Source organism: Sordaria macrospora, chromosome 5, assembly GCF_033870435.1.
Source record: "Sordaria macrospora chromosome 5, complete sequence".
NCBI classification, from domain to species: domain Eukaryota; kingdom Fungi; phylum Ascomycota; class Sordariomycetes; order Sordariales; family Sordariaceae; genus Sordaria; species Sordaria macrospora.
Window position 1 is genome coordinate 3343865 of NC_089375.1, and position 17631 is coordinate 3361495.

Here is a 17631-nt window from a genome sequence, read left to right on the forward strand (position 1 = left end):
ATTTGTTGTGGAAGCATATAAAGAAAGCTGTTTCTCCGTGAATTCATCTTTCAAAGTTAGGAAGTTGCGAATCCTCGGTAATTACTACTACGCACAGACCACGGACCGAGCCGTGCAGCTGGAAGTAGTAGTTTCATTACCAACATCACGTCCAGTCACGTCAGTCCCCCATCAACCCACACACTCTCCTATTAACTGTAGGAAGCCAGCACTACTTCGCCAATCAACCCTCTGTCAGTCAACAATAAGGTACTTAATATCTGCTGGATGGTCTTTCGATTCCCAGAAAGCGGATCTTCAAGTGACATTTCATTTTAAACCGCCAATTTTAGCAGTCAAAAATGTACGTAACAAATCCTCACTTGTGGCAGAGGATGCGACTAATCAGAACCCAGATTTACCTTGCTGCATGGCCACGATCTTTATTTTTATCTCTCTCTAAACTCAAACTTATTTCACTGCAAACTTGTATGAGTTAAGGTGGCAGGATGCCTTACGACCTGGATCTCTACCCCGATGAAGACCCAATCGACAAATTCAATTATAATCCTAAGGACGATTACGATGAGCTGGGCGATGATTATGATCCGGATTTAGATCCGAACCTACAGGGGGGTAATGACGAGGATGTGGATGAGTTTTATGACGCAGAAGACGCGGAGGATGAGCCACCGCTCCAGACGCCCGCTGAGGTTCCCCAACAACAGAGGCGATCGACAAGCTCGCCTTTGAAACCCTCACGATCTGAGCGGCATGTGACGCCGACGTCGACACCTGTTCGCGATGGAACACCTAGGTCAGCCCGGGTCGCCGTCATGCTACCGGCCAGTGTCAAGAAGGACGCCTATATTAGCGTCCCAGATGTTCCGTCAGATGAGGAAGAGGAAGAAGAGGAAGAAGAGGAGGAAGAGAAGGAAGAGAAGGAAGAGAAGGAAGAAGACACAATGGCCGGTAATATCGTGACATCAGACCTTGTGCCTCCTACCCCAAAGAGGCGAAAGATCACGGAGCGCTCAACAACAAAAACTCACCCTGTTGTTGGTGCATCCAACTATGTGCCCCCGAAGGTGCAACCACCACCGTTTCCAGTACCGGATATCTCAGCTCCAACAGCACCCCTGGTCAATCCACCAAAGAAACGAGGGCGGCCAGTCGGGTGGCGACCAGGCTTGTCCTATGCCGCAATGCGAGGAAATCCAGTACCTCCCTCACGACCCAAAGTTCCAAAAGCGCCTAAAGCGCCAGGCGAAGTCAAGCGCAGAGGTCGTCCCCCCAAGAAGTCGCACGAGTTACCTAGAGAAATATTCTCCAAACTCACACCGCGGTACATTCGCTTCCTCTGCGAATGGGAGGGATGCCCGGCCGAGCTACACAACTTCGAGACTCTACGGAAACACGTTTTAGTCGTACACGGGGATTACAGACAAAATCGTCAACCAGCAAAAGAACAACAAGAGCCCAAGACATGCAAATGGGCTTCCTGCCACAGCAAGAGTCTCCATTCCAAGCTCCCACCTCTCGCACTAGCAACCAAAGCCGACTTCGAAGCCCACGTTGACGAAAACCACCTGATACCTTTCCTCTGGCACGTCGGCGACGGGCCCCGCAACACCAGCATCGAGTCTCCCCTCTCCGAGAAACCTCTGACCATAACATCGGCCCTACCACAACCGTCAACTATCTCACAGCCCGCCGGCACCGCCTCTGCCACCCCCGCCCCCACCATCACCATCCCAAAGGCAACACCTGCCGTCAAACCCCAACCTTTACCACCCTACCTCTTCGACGTCTCCGGCACCCAAGTGACCCCTTCCGTGCGGGACCAGCTCTACGAAAACGACGACGACAAGCGCCGCCGCCGCGCGCGCTTGGAGCGGGTGCATTTCCAGAGAGACGAAAACGCAGCGCCGGAGCCGGTTTATACGCAGGCTGAGCGGGACGCGATAGAGGCGAGCTTGGCGGCGAAGAAGAAGAAGCAGGACGAGTTTTGGGATTATTACGATAAAGTGATGGGACCCGTAGTGGAGGTGACGATTCCCGCGGACCCGGAGAATCCTGCTGGAAGTGTTGGGAAAGAGGTTAGGAGGAAGATGTTGAGTTGTGGGTGGGATCCGGCCTGGAGGGGGCTTTATCAGGATTGAGCTTCAGGGTGAGAGTGAGAGTGAGAGGAATGATGGTAATACGAGCGAAATGAAAATAGAGAAGGCTGTGGATGTGATTCTAGCTGATATTGTACTTTCGGCGTGAGATGCGGTGTAAAAGGCACAGAGGCGTATTAGATATATACCAAGCGATCGAGGTATTCAAGTGAAGGCTTCGAAGTCCGTGTCACCACATATGCTACAATTTTGTAGGCTTCATACTAGCAGTGTCTTCAGTTTAATCCTTCACCATAGGTTATTACGGAAAAGAAAACTGCATTAGAGAACTGAGAAGAGAAACTCATCAAGTAAGACACCTCTACAAAGATCGCTGGGAAACCGCGTTTGTGTTTTCGCCCCTTTTTTTCATTGAAGGAACGACCACAATAACAAAGAAAACTCACGTATACGCTTACGCAGTGCTGAAAAACCTTTACAACTCAGCGCGTCTCATATGGTGGTTGTTTTTACTTGTATGGGTTGCAGAGCGAAAAGGCTGGATAAGAACGAGGAAGAGACATGTAAAAGAACACGACTTTGACAGCCGAATTAGGCAGGTACTTTGGTTGGCAGCGTGTGGTGTAAGACTCATGGTGGTACAGCAGCGTTGAAGGCAAATTGACGGGAGCCTGTGTTATTGTGTAGATATTAGGAGCTGAATAGGGCCGATGGAAGCATTTCACGCCAGGGACGAATGAATATCTGGATCTGAGAGTCTTGAAAGAAAACGGAGCATGGAAATGTTGACTGCAAAGTGCAATGTGACCATCAACATTCAACCACCTTTCGTTTTCCGGGGTAGCCTTGGCATCCCCGGTCCCCCAGCTTGACGGGATGTGTCAACGTGGAACTTGGGGTTGGTTGCTTGGCTGTTTCCTTGCCCGCGCTCAATACCTAACTTGTGATGAGGAAAAGACATGGCCAAGGAGTTCCAGATTGCGAACGGGAATTGCTGTAACGGGCTATGCTCCGAACAATTGCCGACGGGAAGTATATACAATGTGTCTGCTTATAAAGCCTTTGAAGACCATTATCTACTCCATCACTATACATACTGAGTCAACATATCTCAGATGTCCCAGCCTTTCCATCATCTACACACGAGACTAAGTCTAGGCATCTGCAGGTGCTCAGCAGCCATCGACAGTCTGGATCCATCAAGACGTTGCCAAGCTCTGCGAAGTCTGGTGGGGGGAATTCACAGGGGCCTGGAAGGATTGCGATCCAACAGAAACCAGTGGTGTAGTTGAGCATTGCGGCTGCGTATTGTTCGACGGTAGAAACGGCTGGTTCTGAGACATCGCGCTCGATACGCTACTCCGAGGTACTTACACATCGTCGTATGGCCCACGATTACATATTTGCTGAGGCTGTTCTGACAGTTGAATCTGAAGCACCAAAAGAGCCTCATCACGAACAAGACGGGTTGGTGGTTTCGTTGCTGATAAATGCAGTTTCGAATGGATGATCGATTGACAGATGGCATGGCATGCTGATAAATGACTGGACGAGAACACCTCACTTTTTGCGGACGGGACTTGAAAAGAAGGCGCAGCAGTTCAATGGTCGGGTCTCGTTCTCATCGCTCCAGTCGGCGTGCGCCGGAAGGTCCCGTGACACTCCACCAACCTGAGAGAGCCAAAGACCTTGGAAACAGGCAGTCTCCATGGAGTCTCTGGACACCAAGTGTTTGGACCTCCCCAATCTAGCAGACACCCATGATTGATAACGTACTTGGGCTGCTGCACTAACAGAATATCACCACAATTGAGCGCTTGCCGGCTAAGCGGGTGATAAGAAGCAATATTTCTATCCTGTCACTGTGTGTTTAGCAGCCGCCCATTGTAGACGTGAACGGGAAGAAAAACTGAAGCGAAACAGCTTTCGCCTCCAGCTCCAGGCAGGTCAGCCCGTCTCAGTCTCCATCGCAGAGTGCCCGGCAGCGACGCCTGCAGCCCATTGGACGGCGTGCTGGAAGTGGAAGGTGGCCGCCGCCAGCGTTCGTAAAGAAGTGGGCACAGCGCAACTGGTTCGGTCCTGTCATCTGTTATCCACTTCGGCCATCCGCTCTTTCGACATCTCTCAGGCACTGCCTGCGCCTGCTGCCACACTCAGACCGGAACTGCCAGACCACCCGCTGCACCCAGCACCCTCCACTGCATTGGCACCTCGCGCACTCGCAGTCCAGTGCACCTTGGCACCCCCCGTCTTTCCCCCTTCCTCCCATCCAAGTCGCATCATGGACTCGTCCTCATGAGCATTACATCACAAGGATGCCGTCCACAAGCAAAGTCAACGGCGAAGGCCATTTCCCCTCGCGCCTCAAGCAATTCTTCCGCATCAATTCCGGCTCCAAAGACCACAAGGACCGCGATGCCAACACCACCTCCAGCTCCCACGGCGGAGCACCACGCGCCGACTCCAACTCCAAGACCTTCCGTCAGTCCCGTTTCTTCAGCGTCGGCCGTCTTCGCAGTGCCACTGTCGTGAGCGAGGGCAATCCGCTCGACGAATCCATGAGTCCAACCGCACACGCGAACCCGTACTTCGCCCACCAGGGCCAACCGGGCCTGCGCCATCACAATGACGGCTCCGTTCCGCCCAGCCCGCCCGACACTCCCTCGCTCAAGGTCGACGGCCCCGAAGGCTCGCAGCAGCCCACCGCTGCCACGAAGGAAGAGCTTGCGAGGAAGCTAAGGAGAGTCGCCAGTGCCCCCAACGCACAGGGCCTGTTTTCAAAGGGTCAGGGCAACGGCGACCGCCCTGCCACGGCCGAGCTCAGCAAGGAGCCGCTAGAGGAGAGCAAGGATTCCAACACAGTCGGTTTCGCAGAGCAAAAGCCCAACAACGATTCCTCCACGAGTCTGGCCGCGCCCGATGCCGATGCCGATGGTCTCGGAGCGCTGCCTCCTCCCATCCGCCAGTCGCCGCTCGCCTTCCGCCGAACATACAGCTCCAACTCCATCAAGGTCCGCAATGTTGAGGTCGGCCCCCAGAGTTTCGACAAGATCAAGTTGATCGGCAAGGGCGATGTAGGCAAGGTCTATCTCGTCAAGGAGAAGAAGAGCGGGAGGTTATATGCTATGAAGGGTACGTCTTCGCATCCATCCGATACAAAGCCCAACCCCTTACTGACAACCCAAAACAGTCCTGAGCAAGAAGGAAATGATCAAGCGCAACAAGATTAAGAGGGCTTTGGCCGAGCAGGAAATTCTCGCTACAAGCAACCATCCCTTCATTGTGACTCTGTATCACTCCTTCCAGTCCGAGGACTATCTTTACCTCTGCATGGAATACTGCAGCGGTGGTGAGTTCTTCAGGGCTCTTCAGACACGTCCCGGAAAATGCATTCCCGAGGACGATGCTCGCTTCTACGCCGCAGAGGTTACTGCTGCGCTCGAATACCTGCATCTCATGGGATTCATTTACCGGGATCTCAAGCCCGAGAGTACGTTCCCACCTTTCATCATGCCGATCATTTCGCATAACTAATTGTCGATCATCACAGATATTCTCCTTCACCAGTCTGGCCATATCATGCTTTCAGATTTCGATCTGTCCAAGCAGTCCGACCCCGGTGGCAAGCCGACCATGATTATTGGCAAGAACGGCACGAGTACGTCGTCGTTGCCGACCATCGACACCAAATCCTGCATAGCAAACTTCCGTACAAACTCGTTTGTGGGTACGGAAGAGTACATCGCCCCCGAAGTCATTAAGGGAAGTGGGCATACCAGTGCAGTAGATTGGTGGACGCTAGGAATTCTCATCTACGAAATGCTTTACGGCACTACTCCCTTCAAGGGTAAGAACCGTAACGCTACCTTCGCCAACATTCTCAGGGAAGATATCCCTTTCCCTGACCATGCGGGCGCCCCCCAAATATCAAAGTAAGTCCCGCATCCTTGTCGATAACGATCCGCTGCCTTGACTTCTTGCTAACGATGGACGTTTAGCCTTTGCAAATCACTCATCCGCAAACTGCTTATCAAGGACGAGAACCGTCGTCTAGGTGCGCGTGCTGGCGCGTCCGACATCAAGACTCACCCCTTCTTCAGGACGACACAATGGGCTTTGATCCGTCATATGAAGCCACCCATTGTCCCCAACCAGGGCCGTGGCATTGATACATTAAACTTCCGCAACGTTAAGGAAAGTGAGAGCGTGGATATTAGCGGGTCTAGGCAGATGGGCCTCAAGGGGGAGCCGCTTGAACGTGGAACGGTGACACCAGGCGAGAACGCCGTCGATCCATTCGAGGAGTTCAACAGCGTCACATTACATCACGATGGCGATGAAGAGTACCATTCTGATGCTTATGAAAAGCGATAAGGAGGTTTCCGGGAGGTCCTACCCCCTCTGGGTCAGCTCTTTTGATGGCGCCTTCGTTTGGGAGGGGCCGCGGTTAATTGGTGGCTCCGTCATCCATCGCTCCTTTGCCTTGCGTCTCGTCGCAGGGCGTCATTGTTTTCTGTTTTTTTTTGTTTTACTACTTGCAGAGCTGACACAGGCCTGCTTGCAGCGTGGTTTGTAGTTCTTCTTGCACATCTCGCTCATTTTAGACTGACACGTGGACACGAGCGCTCAGAGGACTTCGTTTAAGGGGTTTGGTTCACCATATTCATTTCTATCTTCATCTGAAGGAGTTTCATGGCGGGTGGCGTTTTTTTTTTTGGAAGGGAAGCCAAGGGTGAAGGAGGGATTGAAAGAAACCAGCGCAGTTGAGGAGACCTAGCAAAGCTTTTATTATTATACGGCACGTAACTTGTTGGAGAGGGAAGAAAAGCAACCGGTGCTGTTCGGCGTGGGAGTGGTGGTGAGCGGGAAAAGTATCTAGTCATCAGATATTGGAAAGACATGGTGCAACACGAATGGAATCACAAAGTAAATACAACGATGGTGTACGATTGAAGGCCTGACTCGGAGCCATGCGAATATCTTTGAAGTCCGATGAAGCTACATATTTGCCAAGGGCCATTTGCATTCACAGCACCAGTTCACCCAGCTTATCCGGAGAAGAAGATGTTGGACATTAAGTTTGAGAGACAGTCGAAGTCCCGGGTCGTCTTGGCCGTTTCGTTGCTTTGACGTTGCTGCACTGGAAATTGACAAGCGGGTTTCGGATAACAAGATACCTTATGTCTGCTGTGACTGCAGTCATTCATTGATTCCTTCCCTGCTTCTCTGCAGTCACTCGATGCAGCTTCCTCCGAGTTGTGTTGGCCCAGATGAACGACAGTGTCCCGTTATGCAGTGAATCGTGATCGCTGTGGGTCGAGAAAGGGGGACACTCCTGCCGATTTTGAGAGATAAGCACAATTCATCACGGTAACGATGGCACAGGCGGAAAGGAGCAACCGAAACCACACGAGTGTCCGTTGAGGTTGCTCATAATAACCTCCCTTGTTGACTGACTGGACATCCAAACAGAAGGAACGATGACACTAGCATCATCCACGGCAGTACACCAGCACCTTCTTCGTGAAGGCCCTCAAAGCCGGAAGGAAATGACCAACATGAACGAAAGGAAGGAGCTTTTACGCCAACAATGAAAGACGGTGCCGTGAGACATTCTCGTTAACCTCGTTATTCTTCGCCTCCACGAAGAGCCTTTCATCATCGACAACAAAACTGTCAACGTGTGGCAGCCCCCAGCCAAACGGAGGCTCTGCAAGACACCGACACGCAATGGACTCGGACGAAGAGCGGAACGATGCCCACGAGGCCGTACCCAAGCATCAATTGCACCATCAACAGAAGCCACCCCGCGATGCCTCCTCCATCTTCTACCATCACCGTCTCGGTTCCCTTGCCCCTCCGCTCTACGAGTTTGAGACCTCGCCTGCTTACATGCTCGAATGGGATCCCAAGAAACAATGCCGGCGAACGATTATTAGCAGTCCAGACGTCCTGCGTGAGTTGATATCAGGCTTGGACAAGGATGGAACTGTTACTTTGTTTGTTGTCCATGGCCTCCCTGCGAACTACGTCGACATCCTCCGCAACAGTGAGGAGCTCAGCATTGACTCTGCGTTTCTGGACGCACATGCTGCCCGGAGAAGCTACTGTTCACGCTCCGGCCTGACTCTCCCTCGCAGACGAGGTCTTTCGAAAATCAGAAGCTCCAAAGCAGGCTGCTTCGCGCAGTTCGAGTACCCCGAGTTGATACAAGGATTCGATCATGCCTCGATGGCCCGACGAGAGACTCATCACAGCCCTAGAGAGGGTCTCGATGGTATTGATCTGATGGCCACCGTTCCCAAAGTCCTACCTTTGACAGAAGAGGGGAAGCAACAAAAGGGGATGGCGGCAGCCCTCTACCGAGCATCTCTATGGATCAGTTCTGTTCAGCAACACAGCCCCCGGGCTGGAGTACTGTTCTTGGATAAGCCGCTCTGGAGGGACGCTGCTCCGTCACATTTGCGAAAGGCCTCGTTTCCTACGGCCAAGAAGACAGGCCCTGTCATGGAAGCACAGAGACCTCGAGTTGCCGCCGTCGACGGATATGACGATCGTGAAGAAGAAGAGGTCCCATGTCTGGAAGACTTGGTTTACGAAATGCTCTGCCACAACGTCGGCGAAGACACGCAGGTGGTTGATCCGGCAAGCTTCGTCGTGGATGTCCTGTCTGACATCGTCTACAATCACTGGCTCGAGTTGTTCGAGGTATTGGCGCCCCCGACGGCTTCGCAGCCGAAGTTCATTGAGAGAGAAGTGTCAAAGAGCATCACTCTCTATTGGCATATGGTGCAGTCACTTGAGCGGAACGCCGATGACACTGCTTTCTACACCGACCACCAGGGTCGCATCAAGGGAACCGAGAGAGGTTCCTCATCTGGACCGGATTGGAGGACGCTTCTTTCTCGAGCTAAGCGCCGAATCGCTCTTCTCAATGCATCACCAGGTGTCCCCATCCTCTTGCCTATCCCCACACCTCCCGAGAACCCACCGACATGCGTGACCCAGGAGAAGATTAAGCCGCCGAAAAAGAGGTCAACGGCTTTGAACTCTACAGCGAGGTTCACCAACATTCCTCTATCCAGGACGACAACACCGGGTAACAACCTGAACCGGATAGCAACCTACGCAAGCCTAACACCTCAACGCAGCCACCTTCATCGCATCAACTCCCGCCAGCATGGCACATCCGACAAAGAATCTGCCGATAACCGGCGGGCCCTTGAGCGCATCTCTTACCTAGGTGGTATCCTACTTCCGTTCCCTATTGTCTCTGGGATTCTCTCCATGGAGGACGAGTATGAGCCCGGCGGTCCCAAGTTCTTCATCTTTTGGGCAATTGTCATTCCACTCTCCATCATTGCCTGCCTGATCATCTATGCGGACATAGTCCGCAAGGCCGAAGTTTGGGTTGAGGTTGCGACTGAACGGGTGGTAGTGAGTTCACTTTCCAGTGCGGCTGCAGTCTTTCCTTACCCTCTTCCTCTCCCTGCAGGAACGGAGATTACTGATAATGGGGATACTTGTGGGACTGAAGTTACCAATGTTGATGGTAACAGGGGTCAAAATGAGACGGAAGAAGCGACCCCTACAGGCTTCCTCTCTTTGAAGACATGGCGTTGGTGGATCGGAAAACTTATCTGGCAGAAGCACAGACGGATGAAGAAACAAATGGAGATGCGACGCCATCCAACCCATGACCATGCCGTGGAAGTCAACCTGGATCAAGAGGAGAGTCGCAGCCATCCTCATCGAAGAGAACAAACAGACGAGGAGCAAGCAATCGGATTTAACCCTTTCGTGGGAAACACAGGCAGAACCGGATTTTATCCTCCGCCTGGTACTGCTTCACCGACTGCTCAACCGGTCCCTCAGTCGGATCTACACGGACAACGTCCGTCTTTACCGCCCTCTTTCCAGCTACCAACGGCTACAGCCAGTCACTATGGTGATAGCAACCTTCAAGACAATGAGCATGGCTTGATTCAGGAAACTGTAGACACAACTCCGATCACGCCACTCTCGCCCGGCCACGTTCATCTGATGATGATGCCCCCGGGAATGACTATGGCACAAAACACCAGTTACCCTGATCCTCAGAGACGTGTGGGATTTGATGCAGACACGGAAACCGAGACTCAGATGGATGAGTCAGAAGAGGGATCGGCGTCGGGAGAATCGCTACCTCGTGTCATTCTGGAAATGATTCCGTCCAACGGGATCAAACCGAAGGCGTGGAAGAGACAAGAATTGGGCTGGTACGGTGCTGTCAAGCGCCTTGTAAACCCCAGGCAACTGAGAGCGCTGGAGGATGTGCCAGTAGGCGTGGAAGCGCACGAGAGGCAGAACAGTTCGGCCAGTAGTATGAGGAGAAGGAAGACCAGGACTTACTGACATTTATTACCGGGAAGATCTGCAAACGCCACCCGCTTGCTTCCCATTGAGGATGTGCAATATCTGGGAGTCCCAATGGCTTGGTTTGTTGTTTTTCAGAATATTTATAGCAGAGCGTGGGCTGGTTGTATATCTTATGATGTCCAAGACCGATAAAGCACAAAAAAAACCGGATGAGGCGTTGGAGGAGGACGTAATCAAAGGGTGTGTATGTCAAGGGTAATATCGGGACAATGTACGAAGTTGATGTAAGTATATCTGCTGTTTGCAGGTCCAGAGAAAGGGGTAACCAAAACAAAGCGTTGATTGTTACTGAGGTACCGTACCCAGTGTAATTTACCACTTGGTAGAACACTGTAATTACACCACTTGCCTCCCTATAAAGCGAAACATTGCATGCTCCCGCACAGCACGTCCAATCGCGATTCGCGACCGTCTTTCTATTTCCCCCATCAACAACCCAACTCGGCTTCTCTTCACTGAATGGCAACTCATGCCAGATTGGACCTCAAAACTAATCAACAATTCTCAATTACCAATGCGACGTGTGAACCGCTTGATTTGATCAGATACAGTCGAATTTCCACCACATCTCCATCAAAATGGAACAACAACAACCACAACCGAACACCCTCCTCAACTCCCCACCAGAACTCACACCCACAGAACAAGATGTTCTAGACGAATATGAGCGTTTGGCAGAGAACATGAAAAAGGTACTTACTCACCTCTATACCACAACTCATATTCCCCAATTCCTGTTTTCTCCTTTTCCCGAAATATCATCATCATCATCATCATACTAACAAACAATCTTGTTGTTGTTGTTGTTTGCTTGATACTAGCTCGCCTCACTACTAGATACCCTAGCCTCCCAGCCCTCAGTCGCAATCCTCGACGGACTAAGGGAGCTGGAGCGCAAGACCAGTTTGGTGTTTACCCTGCTGAAGGCGAGCGTTTACAGTATTGTTTTGCAACAAGAGATTGATTGGGGTGGTCCTGCTGCTGGTGGGGGAAATGGTGAGGGACCTGAAGGTGGAGGCGGAGGAGCTGGTGGGGGACAGTCGTGAAAAGAAGGGGGGCGTTGATGGGAGAGATGTGGGATGGAGGAAGGGAGAAGATGCAGAGAGAGGGAGGGAAAGAGGTAGGGAGGAACAGAGAGACCTGGAGGGGAGGAAACGGAAGATTCCACGTTATTTTTCATGGCGATTGAAGATGACGAACTTATGCGATTATGAGACTACGACATTGAATAGAGGGCAGAGGACAAGGAAATACTTTCGACCGGAGGCGGAGGATATACTTAAGGATTGGATGTTACAGAAAGAAGGAGCAAAAAGGAAAGGTCAAGGCGAAGAGGACGGACGGTGTGTCAGACATCAAGCAAACAATGCAACACAGTCCAACGCCATCCACTCTATTTTTCCCAAATCGCATGCATATAACCAACCCATATCATACCCACACACCCACCAACACATATGCCACCACTGATTTACTACATATTCCCTTTTTGTGATCCGCTCAGCTTCATGATCTTTCAGTATAACGTAGTAATGTACATATATTTACAGATTAGAGACAAGCAAGCAAGCGCACGTCCACAAAAAAAGGGTTTGGGGGGGAATAATACAAGGCTTCTTCATCTTCATCTTCTTTCTTTTGTTTACAGATTTCTTTTCTTTAGTGTACAGACCCGCCATAGTAAACCTTGCGAACGTCGACGAGCTTCTTGCCCCTACCGATGGCGAGCTGTTCGGGGTTGGGCTGGCTGAGAAGGGCCTGGTAAGTGGCCTTTACTGTATTCATGGGGTTGCGCGACCGCAGGAACTTTGCGCTGAGGTCGCGGATGCCGGCGGCGCGGCACATTTCGAAGATACGATGGGAGACGCGGAGACCGAATCCTGGAAGAAAGAGAAAGTTGCACATGTTAGTGGGGATCACAAATATGATTTGGATGAGAAAGGGGGAAAAACAAATGACAACGGCATAGACATACCAGGAGGACGCGAGTTCAGGCGCACAACGGTGCCAGAAACCTTGGCGGTGACCTCGCCATAGATGGTCCTGTTCTCGTAGCGGGGGATGGGCTGCATGCTCTGGATAGCCATCAGGGTGGCCTTTTCCTGAGCGATTTGAGGTTCGACCGACTTGGCCATACCGAGACCGAGCCAGCCGTCGCCGTTTCCGGCAATAACCATGACTGAGGCACTGGCAATCTTGCCCAGACGGGTCTGGTTCACGACACGACGTCGGACCAGCAATTTAGTCTGGAGATTGAGAATCTGACGGACCGTCATGCCCGTCCGCTTCTTCAGCTCCTGGTACTGACCCTTGTCATCGAGACCGTCGTCGGCCGGGTCGATCGCGTTCCTGTACCTGCCTGCCACGCCGGGGACCTTATCGGGAAGGGCGGGCGCCAGCGACGAGTTGGCCTGCAGGTTGTTGTCGGTCATGGACGAGCGCTCAAGAATGTACGAGAGAATGTCGCCGTCGGTAGGACCGGTCGCCTGGGCGGCGGCCTTGGCGTCGGCATCCTTCTGCTCCTTGAGGTAGGCCCAGAAGTTGGTAAAGGCTTCATCCCGGATGTCCTTTGGCCACTGCCCCTCAGGCGTCTTCTGGTACTGCTCCGGTACGAAGTCCTTCAGCTTCTTCATCCGGTGCGTCGGCTCGCCGCGGCGGATCTCGTCGGCCCAGTTGATCAGGTCCTGGGTGAACTCGTCGACGTCCATGAAGCGCGCCTTGTGGCTGGGGGGCGCGTGGGGGCGGGCGCGCCTGTCGATGATGGGTTGTATCTCGCTAAAGTCGTCGATGTAGGGCATGCGGTACGGGTCGATGCGCAGGCGACCTTGTATCGTCAGGTCCTTGGGGTCGATGGCGGCCTCGGCGGCCTCGATGGCCTCCATGTGTTCGGCAGGGTAGTTGTGGGCGAGGGCGGCCTTCTCGTCTTCCGTGTAGTCGGCGAACTTCTTCTTGGTGAAACTCTCGATCTTCTCATCCGAGGTCAGGCCCATCTCGACGGCGCGGACACTCTTGAAGCGCGATCGCCTCCGGGCCTCGAGCTGGGCGGAGCTGTGGAATTGGGACTGCTGCTGTTGCTGACATGTCGACGCAGCCGGAGTGGAAGCTGCCGGTGCAGCGGCCGGGACAGCGGCGGCCAGACGCCGGGAGAGGAAACTCCGGGCAGCGAAGCGTGCCGCACTCATGGTTGGCAGGCGGGGGCTGGACGGAAGCCGGAGGGGGTGAAGAGAAGGTGGTGGTGGTGGAGGGGAGGGTCGATTGTTGGGCGTCCCCCAATGGCGGCAGCAGCTGGTTTCCTTCGCGGTTAAGAACCCTCGGAGCCGGTCGTCCCTCGTCGAGTCTATTTCGCGGCTCTACTATTTTTTGGAGACTGGCGCCCGCCAATCCAAAGTGGCATGCGACGGAAACGACCGACCGGCCCCCCAGCAATTTTTTGGTGGTCCGAGCTTCCCAGAGCTCCCGCTGCGTCCCGCACTTCGACCGCGCCCGCCGAACCGGCCACGGCAATCGTTCAGGAACACGGGGGCAAGGGGGCCAGTCCGGACGAGCTGCCAAGAGCCCGTTTCCTGCTTACGTAAGGCGTCCATGTGCTTGGAGGGGATCTGGAGGGACCCTTTTCTGTCGCAGCTCTGAATGTCTGAAACAGCACACATGAACCCCTGAAATTGAAGCTCTCTTGCCGCCCACGTTGGCGCGCCGTCCGTCGCCTGAGATCTTGACTTGTGCATCTCTTCAATGTGACGTCCTCGGTTTCATGCCCCTGGTAGGTTCTGGCTTTCCTGGTAAAAGGAGAGACTGTGAGTATCTTTTTGCCGTGAACTGATCTTGTCTGGTTTTCCTTCTTCTATTCTCAATCTCCTGATCTTCATGTCCTCATCCCAAACTCGCGACTGGGAATAACTTCATCGCACACGACTCCCTGTCATTGTCACGCGGCGCAAGCAAAAGCCACGTACATTTCGAGGAGCATACCAATTTTTTTTAATACCATCAGAACCTTTTAATTCGAACTTCAATCAAACGCCCTGGTGGCCACCTACTATTAAGATACCATATCCTCCTTATCGATCACTCTCATCATCACCCATATTTATACCCGAGCACAACGACAGCGACTGGCAAACCAAGCGCATCATCACATCATACATTTTCCTTCATATCAACCGATAACAAATCAAACGCCCATCGGCCACCACAACACAACGACCAGTCTCATAACCCACCAGAACACATCAAGAACCACAACCAAAGCGTCATCACACCTACAAAATGGGCCAATTCGACTGGTTCTCAAAAATCGGCGCCACGCCCCAGGCTGTGGCGGTACTCAACGACCAGCCCATCCTTTTTACGATTCTCGTCGTCGTGCTCATCGCCGTCATCCTCCAATGCGTGCTGCTGTGGTACATCCACTACGCGACTTTGAAGCCGGAGCAGCGGGCGGCCAAGAACAAGAAGAAGAAGGGGGCCGCGGGCCCGGGAGATAACAAGAAGGCTGCGCCGGGTGGGGCAAGGAGTTGAGGGATGAAAACGGGTTGAAGGGAGATAGATGGGAGGAAATCGGTTGGAAGGGTATAGATGGGGGAGGATTTCCAGTATAAGTGGGATGAAAGTTGGGGGGGGGGGATAGGGAGGCACCGGAGAGAGAGCAAGGCAAAGGATGGTCGGATTCTGCCTTGGTGAACGATGATGGAAAGATGTGGAAGCCATTGGAAGTCGAAGCGTCTATTCCCAGGGATTGCAACATCGACATCCACGGGGGACAGAAAACCGGGTTCTTCTTCTGCGAGAGATACCCTGTTTTGGTAAACCCGAGTCTCGAAGTTGTCTGGGACGCGTGCCCACATGAGAGGATACTTCACCGATTGGAATATGCCTCCTTGATCCCCTGGTGGGAGAAAGCCCCAAGGATGGCAACGGCGTCACTCATGGTGCTTGGATACAGGCCTGGCTATTTGCCCAGCGGATAACGGATAACATGTTACGATCTAGGACGGTTTTGGAGTCGTGTGCTTAGGGCTGTTGGAAATACACGCGAAAGAATTTATGTTGAATCAAATCCCCTTTGTTGTGATTCTGAGCAACATCTCGGAGGTTTTATGACACAATGTCACGGACTGCTGGAGTGCTTTGGTCCCGTACGGTGCGAATCAATGATTTTATGCAAAATCCCATTGTAGATATCCTCCTAAATACTCTTCCGCATCCCCAAACTCTTCTTCATAGTACTCCTCTTCAAAAGGCAGCTCATCACCCGCTAGACCGTCTATCTGACCAGCCTGTATTGCTTGATGCCTCGGAATCGGATGAAGGTTTCCGAGCCCATCTGCATAGACGTAGTCACCTTCAGAACTCGGATGAGGTTCGTAGAGTGCCATGACCTCTCTATCATCATTTCCGAGATCGAGCTCGCTCTCGCCATATGTTTCTTCCTCGGTGTGATCCTCGGACAACCACCCCTCGCCATCCTCCAAAAGGGTGGCATTTCCCAGCTCGTATTGATACTCGTACTCAACCGCGTCTGTGTCCGTCTCCATATCTGTGTCTGTGCCTTCCTCGAAAAGATCAAAAGGGTAGTCATAAGCCAAAAACGAATGATGATGGTTCGCCCAGCCATCTTCAGTCAGTTGAGTAAACTTCTCCAGTATCTCCTCCTCGAGTGTATCTGCTGGGACTTCCCCATCGCCCTTGACTTTCCGCTTGCTGTTCTTGACAATAGGCTCGACACGGATACTCGTCTGGCATAACAACCACAGCCGCTTCTCGACCTCCTTTCTGATTCCGTCTTCAAGATTGTCTGGGTGGCTTGGGGTACTACTGACAGCTTCAGCTCCCAGCAGCCTGTTCACTTTCTCCCTCAGCGTTGCTGACCGGGCATTGCGCAACCTGGCTATTCCGTTGGAAATTGCTGGGATTGTCTTTGCATGTGCTGTCATAGACTACACACAAGTGTCAGCCCACATATCCAAGTTACGGTACTTACTGCCATGCACGACCTTACATACCTGTAAATAGCGAATATTCCATACCGCCGGCGCAATCTCAATCAGCGAGGGAAATTGTGTGTCCTCAGTGATCTTTACCCCAGGGGACGTGTGTTTGACTCCTATCAGCTTCCGGAGCGCCACATCCAGAAACAGCGCCATCTCCTTCTGTTCCTCTTTCGAAATCGAGAGTAGGATGACCGCATCCGACTCGGAGTTTGTCGAGTCAGGTTGAGTGTCTAGGCGAGCTTTCCTGTCTGGTTGTCGCGAAGTGTCCGCATACTTGACGTTTGCAGCCCTCGTGATCCACCGTGGGTTTCTTCGCTTGCCAGGTCCGGACTCTTCAGCCACGGGAGGCTCAGGTTCGACCTGGATGGGCTCTTCATTGGCTTTTGTTGACGGTCGTCTACGTCCACCGGCCCTCCACGATGCATCAATCTGGAGATTGATCTTGCACACTAAGCCTTTGAACTTGACGCAAGTCACTGGGGGCGGTACAATCGTCTCGGACGAGAGATCGGGGTGGCAGAGAAAGTACGAAGTCTCGGTCTTTTCGTCTTCATCCTGGGAACCACCAGAGAAAAGTGGCAAATGCTTAGCTTTAAGCTCGAGATCGATTTCTTTCCAGACCTGGATACCACAAGTCAGCCAGCGATCAGGATCCATCAGTGCCGGAGAGGTATCGCGAGACTTACCGGGCACTCAGCAGCCATGCCGATGAGAGATGAGATAATAGCTGGATTGATCACGTTTGGATCTGGTAGCTGGCCATTGATGAATGTCTTGAAGACCAGCTGGCAAGACCCCGACTTTGCCATCCATAGATTTCCGTCTTTGGAGTGTTGGAACAAGCCGGTCGCAGTTAACTGGTTCAACCCCAAAGTGATCGTTTCGGAGTTAATGAGGAAAGAGGCTGTCAGTTCGAGCGACAAGGGCGAGTGTTTGCGAGCAACTGTGATGCTTCCTAGTGGTAGGTTGACCGTTGTTCCCTCCATTGTCGATGTACACGTTTAGGCAGCAGGTACCATGAAAGTTGTCAAGGAAAATAGACATAACGAGCCATGTATTCGCCGTCTCTGAAAGCGCTGTTGCCGGAAAATGGCCGTCTTTGACCCTCCTCATCCTCTCAGACC

The 17631-nt window shown here is 52.6% G+C and overlaps 7 protein-coding genes across 7 annotated transcripts; 5 read left to right on the top strand and 2 right to left on the bottom strand.

Annotated features, from left to right (window-relative positions):
- Positions 1-64: 64 nt before the first annotated feature.
- SMAC4_02480 (uncharacterized protein) lies at positions 65-2494 on the top strand. The gene is made up of 2 exons (XM_003350762.2): positions 65-343; positions 396-2494. The coding sequence occupies exon 2, from the start codon at positions 489-491 to the stop codon at positions 2139-2141; it is 1653 nt and encodes a 550-aa protein (XP_003350810.2). The 5' UTR covers positions 65-343; positions 396-488; the 3' UTR covers positions 2142-2494.
- Positions 2495-7829: 5335 nt separating this feature from the next.
- SMAC4_02482 (uncharacterized protein) lies at positions 7830-10493 on the top strand (the record flags this gene model as incomplete). The annotated part of the gene is made up of 1 exon (XM_003350764.1): positions 7830-10493. One exon carries the CDS (start codon positions 7830-7832, stop codon positions 10491-10493), a length of 2664 nt encoding a protein of 887 aa, XP_003350812.1.
- Positions 10494-10913: 420 nt separating this feature from the next.
- SMAC4_02483 (uncharacterized protein) lies at positions 10914-11687 on the top strand. The gene is made up of 2 exons (XM_066089783.1): positions 10914-11209; positions 11339-11687. Exons 1-2 carry the CDS (start codon positions 11096-11098, stop codon positions 11561-11563), a joined length of 339 nt encoding a protein of 112 aa, XP_065947263.1. The 5' UTR covers positions 10914-11095; the 3' UTR covers positions 11564-11687.
- Positions 11688-12010: 323 nt separating this feature from the next.
- On the bottom strand, positions 12011-13873 carry SMAC4_02484 (mitochondrial 37S ribosomal protein uS5m). Its single transcript, XM_003350766.2, has 2 exons — positions 12493-13873; positions 12011-12397 (listed from the first exon to the last, which is right to left on the bottom strand). The coding sequence occupies exons 1-2, from the start codon at positions 13697-13699 to the stop codon at positions 12177-12179; spliced, it is 1428 nt and encodes a 475-aa protein (XP_003350814.1). The 5' UTR covers positions 13700-13873; the 3' UTR covers positions 12011-12176.
- A 910-nt stretch (positions 13874-14783) lies between these two features.
- Positions 14784-15035, top strand: SMAC4_13851 (uncharacterized protein; the record flags this gene model as incomplete). The annotated part of the gene is made up of 1 exon (XM_066091655.1): positions 14784-15035. One exon carries the CDS (start codon positions 14784-14786, stop codon positions 15033-15035), a length of 252 nt encoding a protein of 83 aa, XP_065947264.1.
- A 176-nt stretch (positions 15036-15211) lies between these two features.
- Positions 15212-15484, top strand: SMAC4_02485 (uncharacterized protein; the record flags this gene model as incomplete). Its single annotated transcript, XM_024655205.1, has 1 exon — positions 15212-15484. One exon carries the CDS (start codon positions 15212-15214, stop codon positions 15482-15484), a length of 273 nt encoding a protein of 90 aa, XP_024511119.1.
- A 189-nt stretch (positions 15485-15673) lies between these two features.
- SMAC4_02486 (uncharacterized protein) lies at positions 15674-17493 on the bottom strand (the record flags this gene model as incomplete). Its single annotated transcript, XM_066089784.1, has 3 exons — positions 15674-16453; positions 16520-17128; positions 17194-17493. 3 exons carry the CDS (start codon positions 17491-17493, stop codon positions 15674-15676), a joined length of 1689 nt encoding a protein of 562 aa, XP_065947265.1.
- Positions 17494-17631: the final 138 nt, after the last annotated feature.

Coding starts and splice junctions, on each gene's coding strand:
- SMAC4_02483 (XM_066089783.1), top strand. CDS start 11,096: ATGGAACAACAACAACCACAACCGAACACCCTCCTCAACTCCCCACCA. Junction 11,210..11,338: donor TGGCAGAGAACATGAAAAAG/GTACTTACTCAC, acceptor GCTTGATACTAG/CTCGCCTCACTACTAGATAC.
- SMAC4_02484 (XM_003350766.2), bottom strand. CDS start 13,699: ATGAGTGCGGCACGCTTCGCTGCCCGGAGTTTCCTCTCCCGGCGTCTG. Junction 12,398..12,492: donor CCTGAACTCGCGTCCTCCTG/GTATGTCTATGC, acceptor TCTTTCTTCCAG/GATTCGGTCTCCGCGTCTCC.
- SMAC4_02480 (XM_003350762.2), top strand. CDS start 489: ATGCCTTACGACCTGGATCTCTACCCCGATGAAGACCCAATCGACAAA.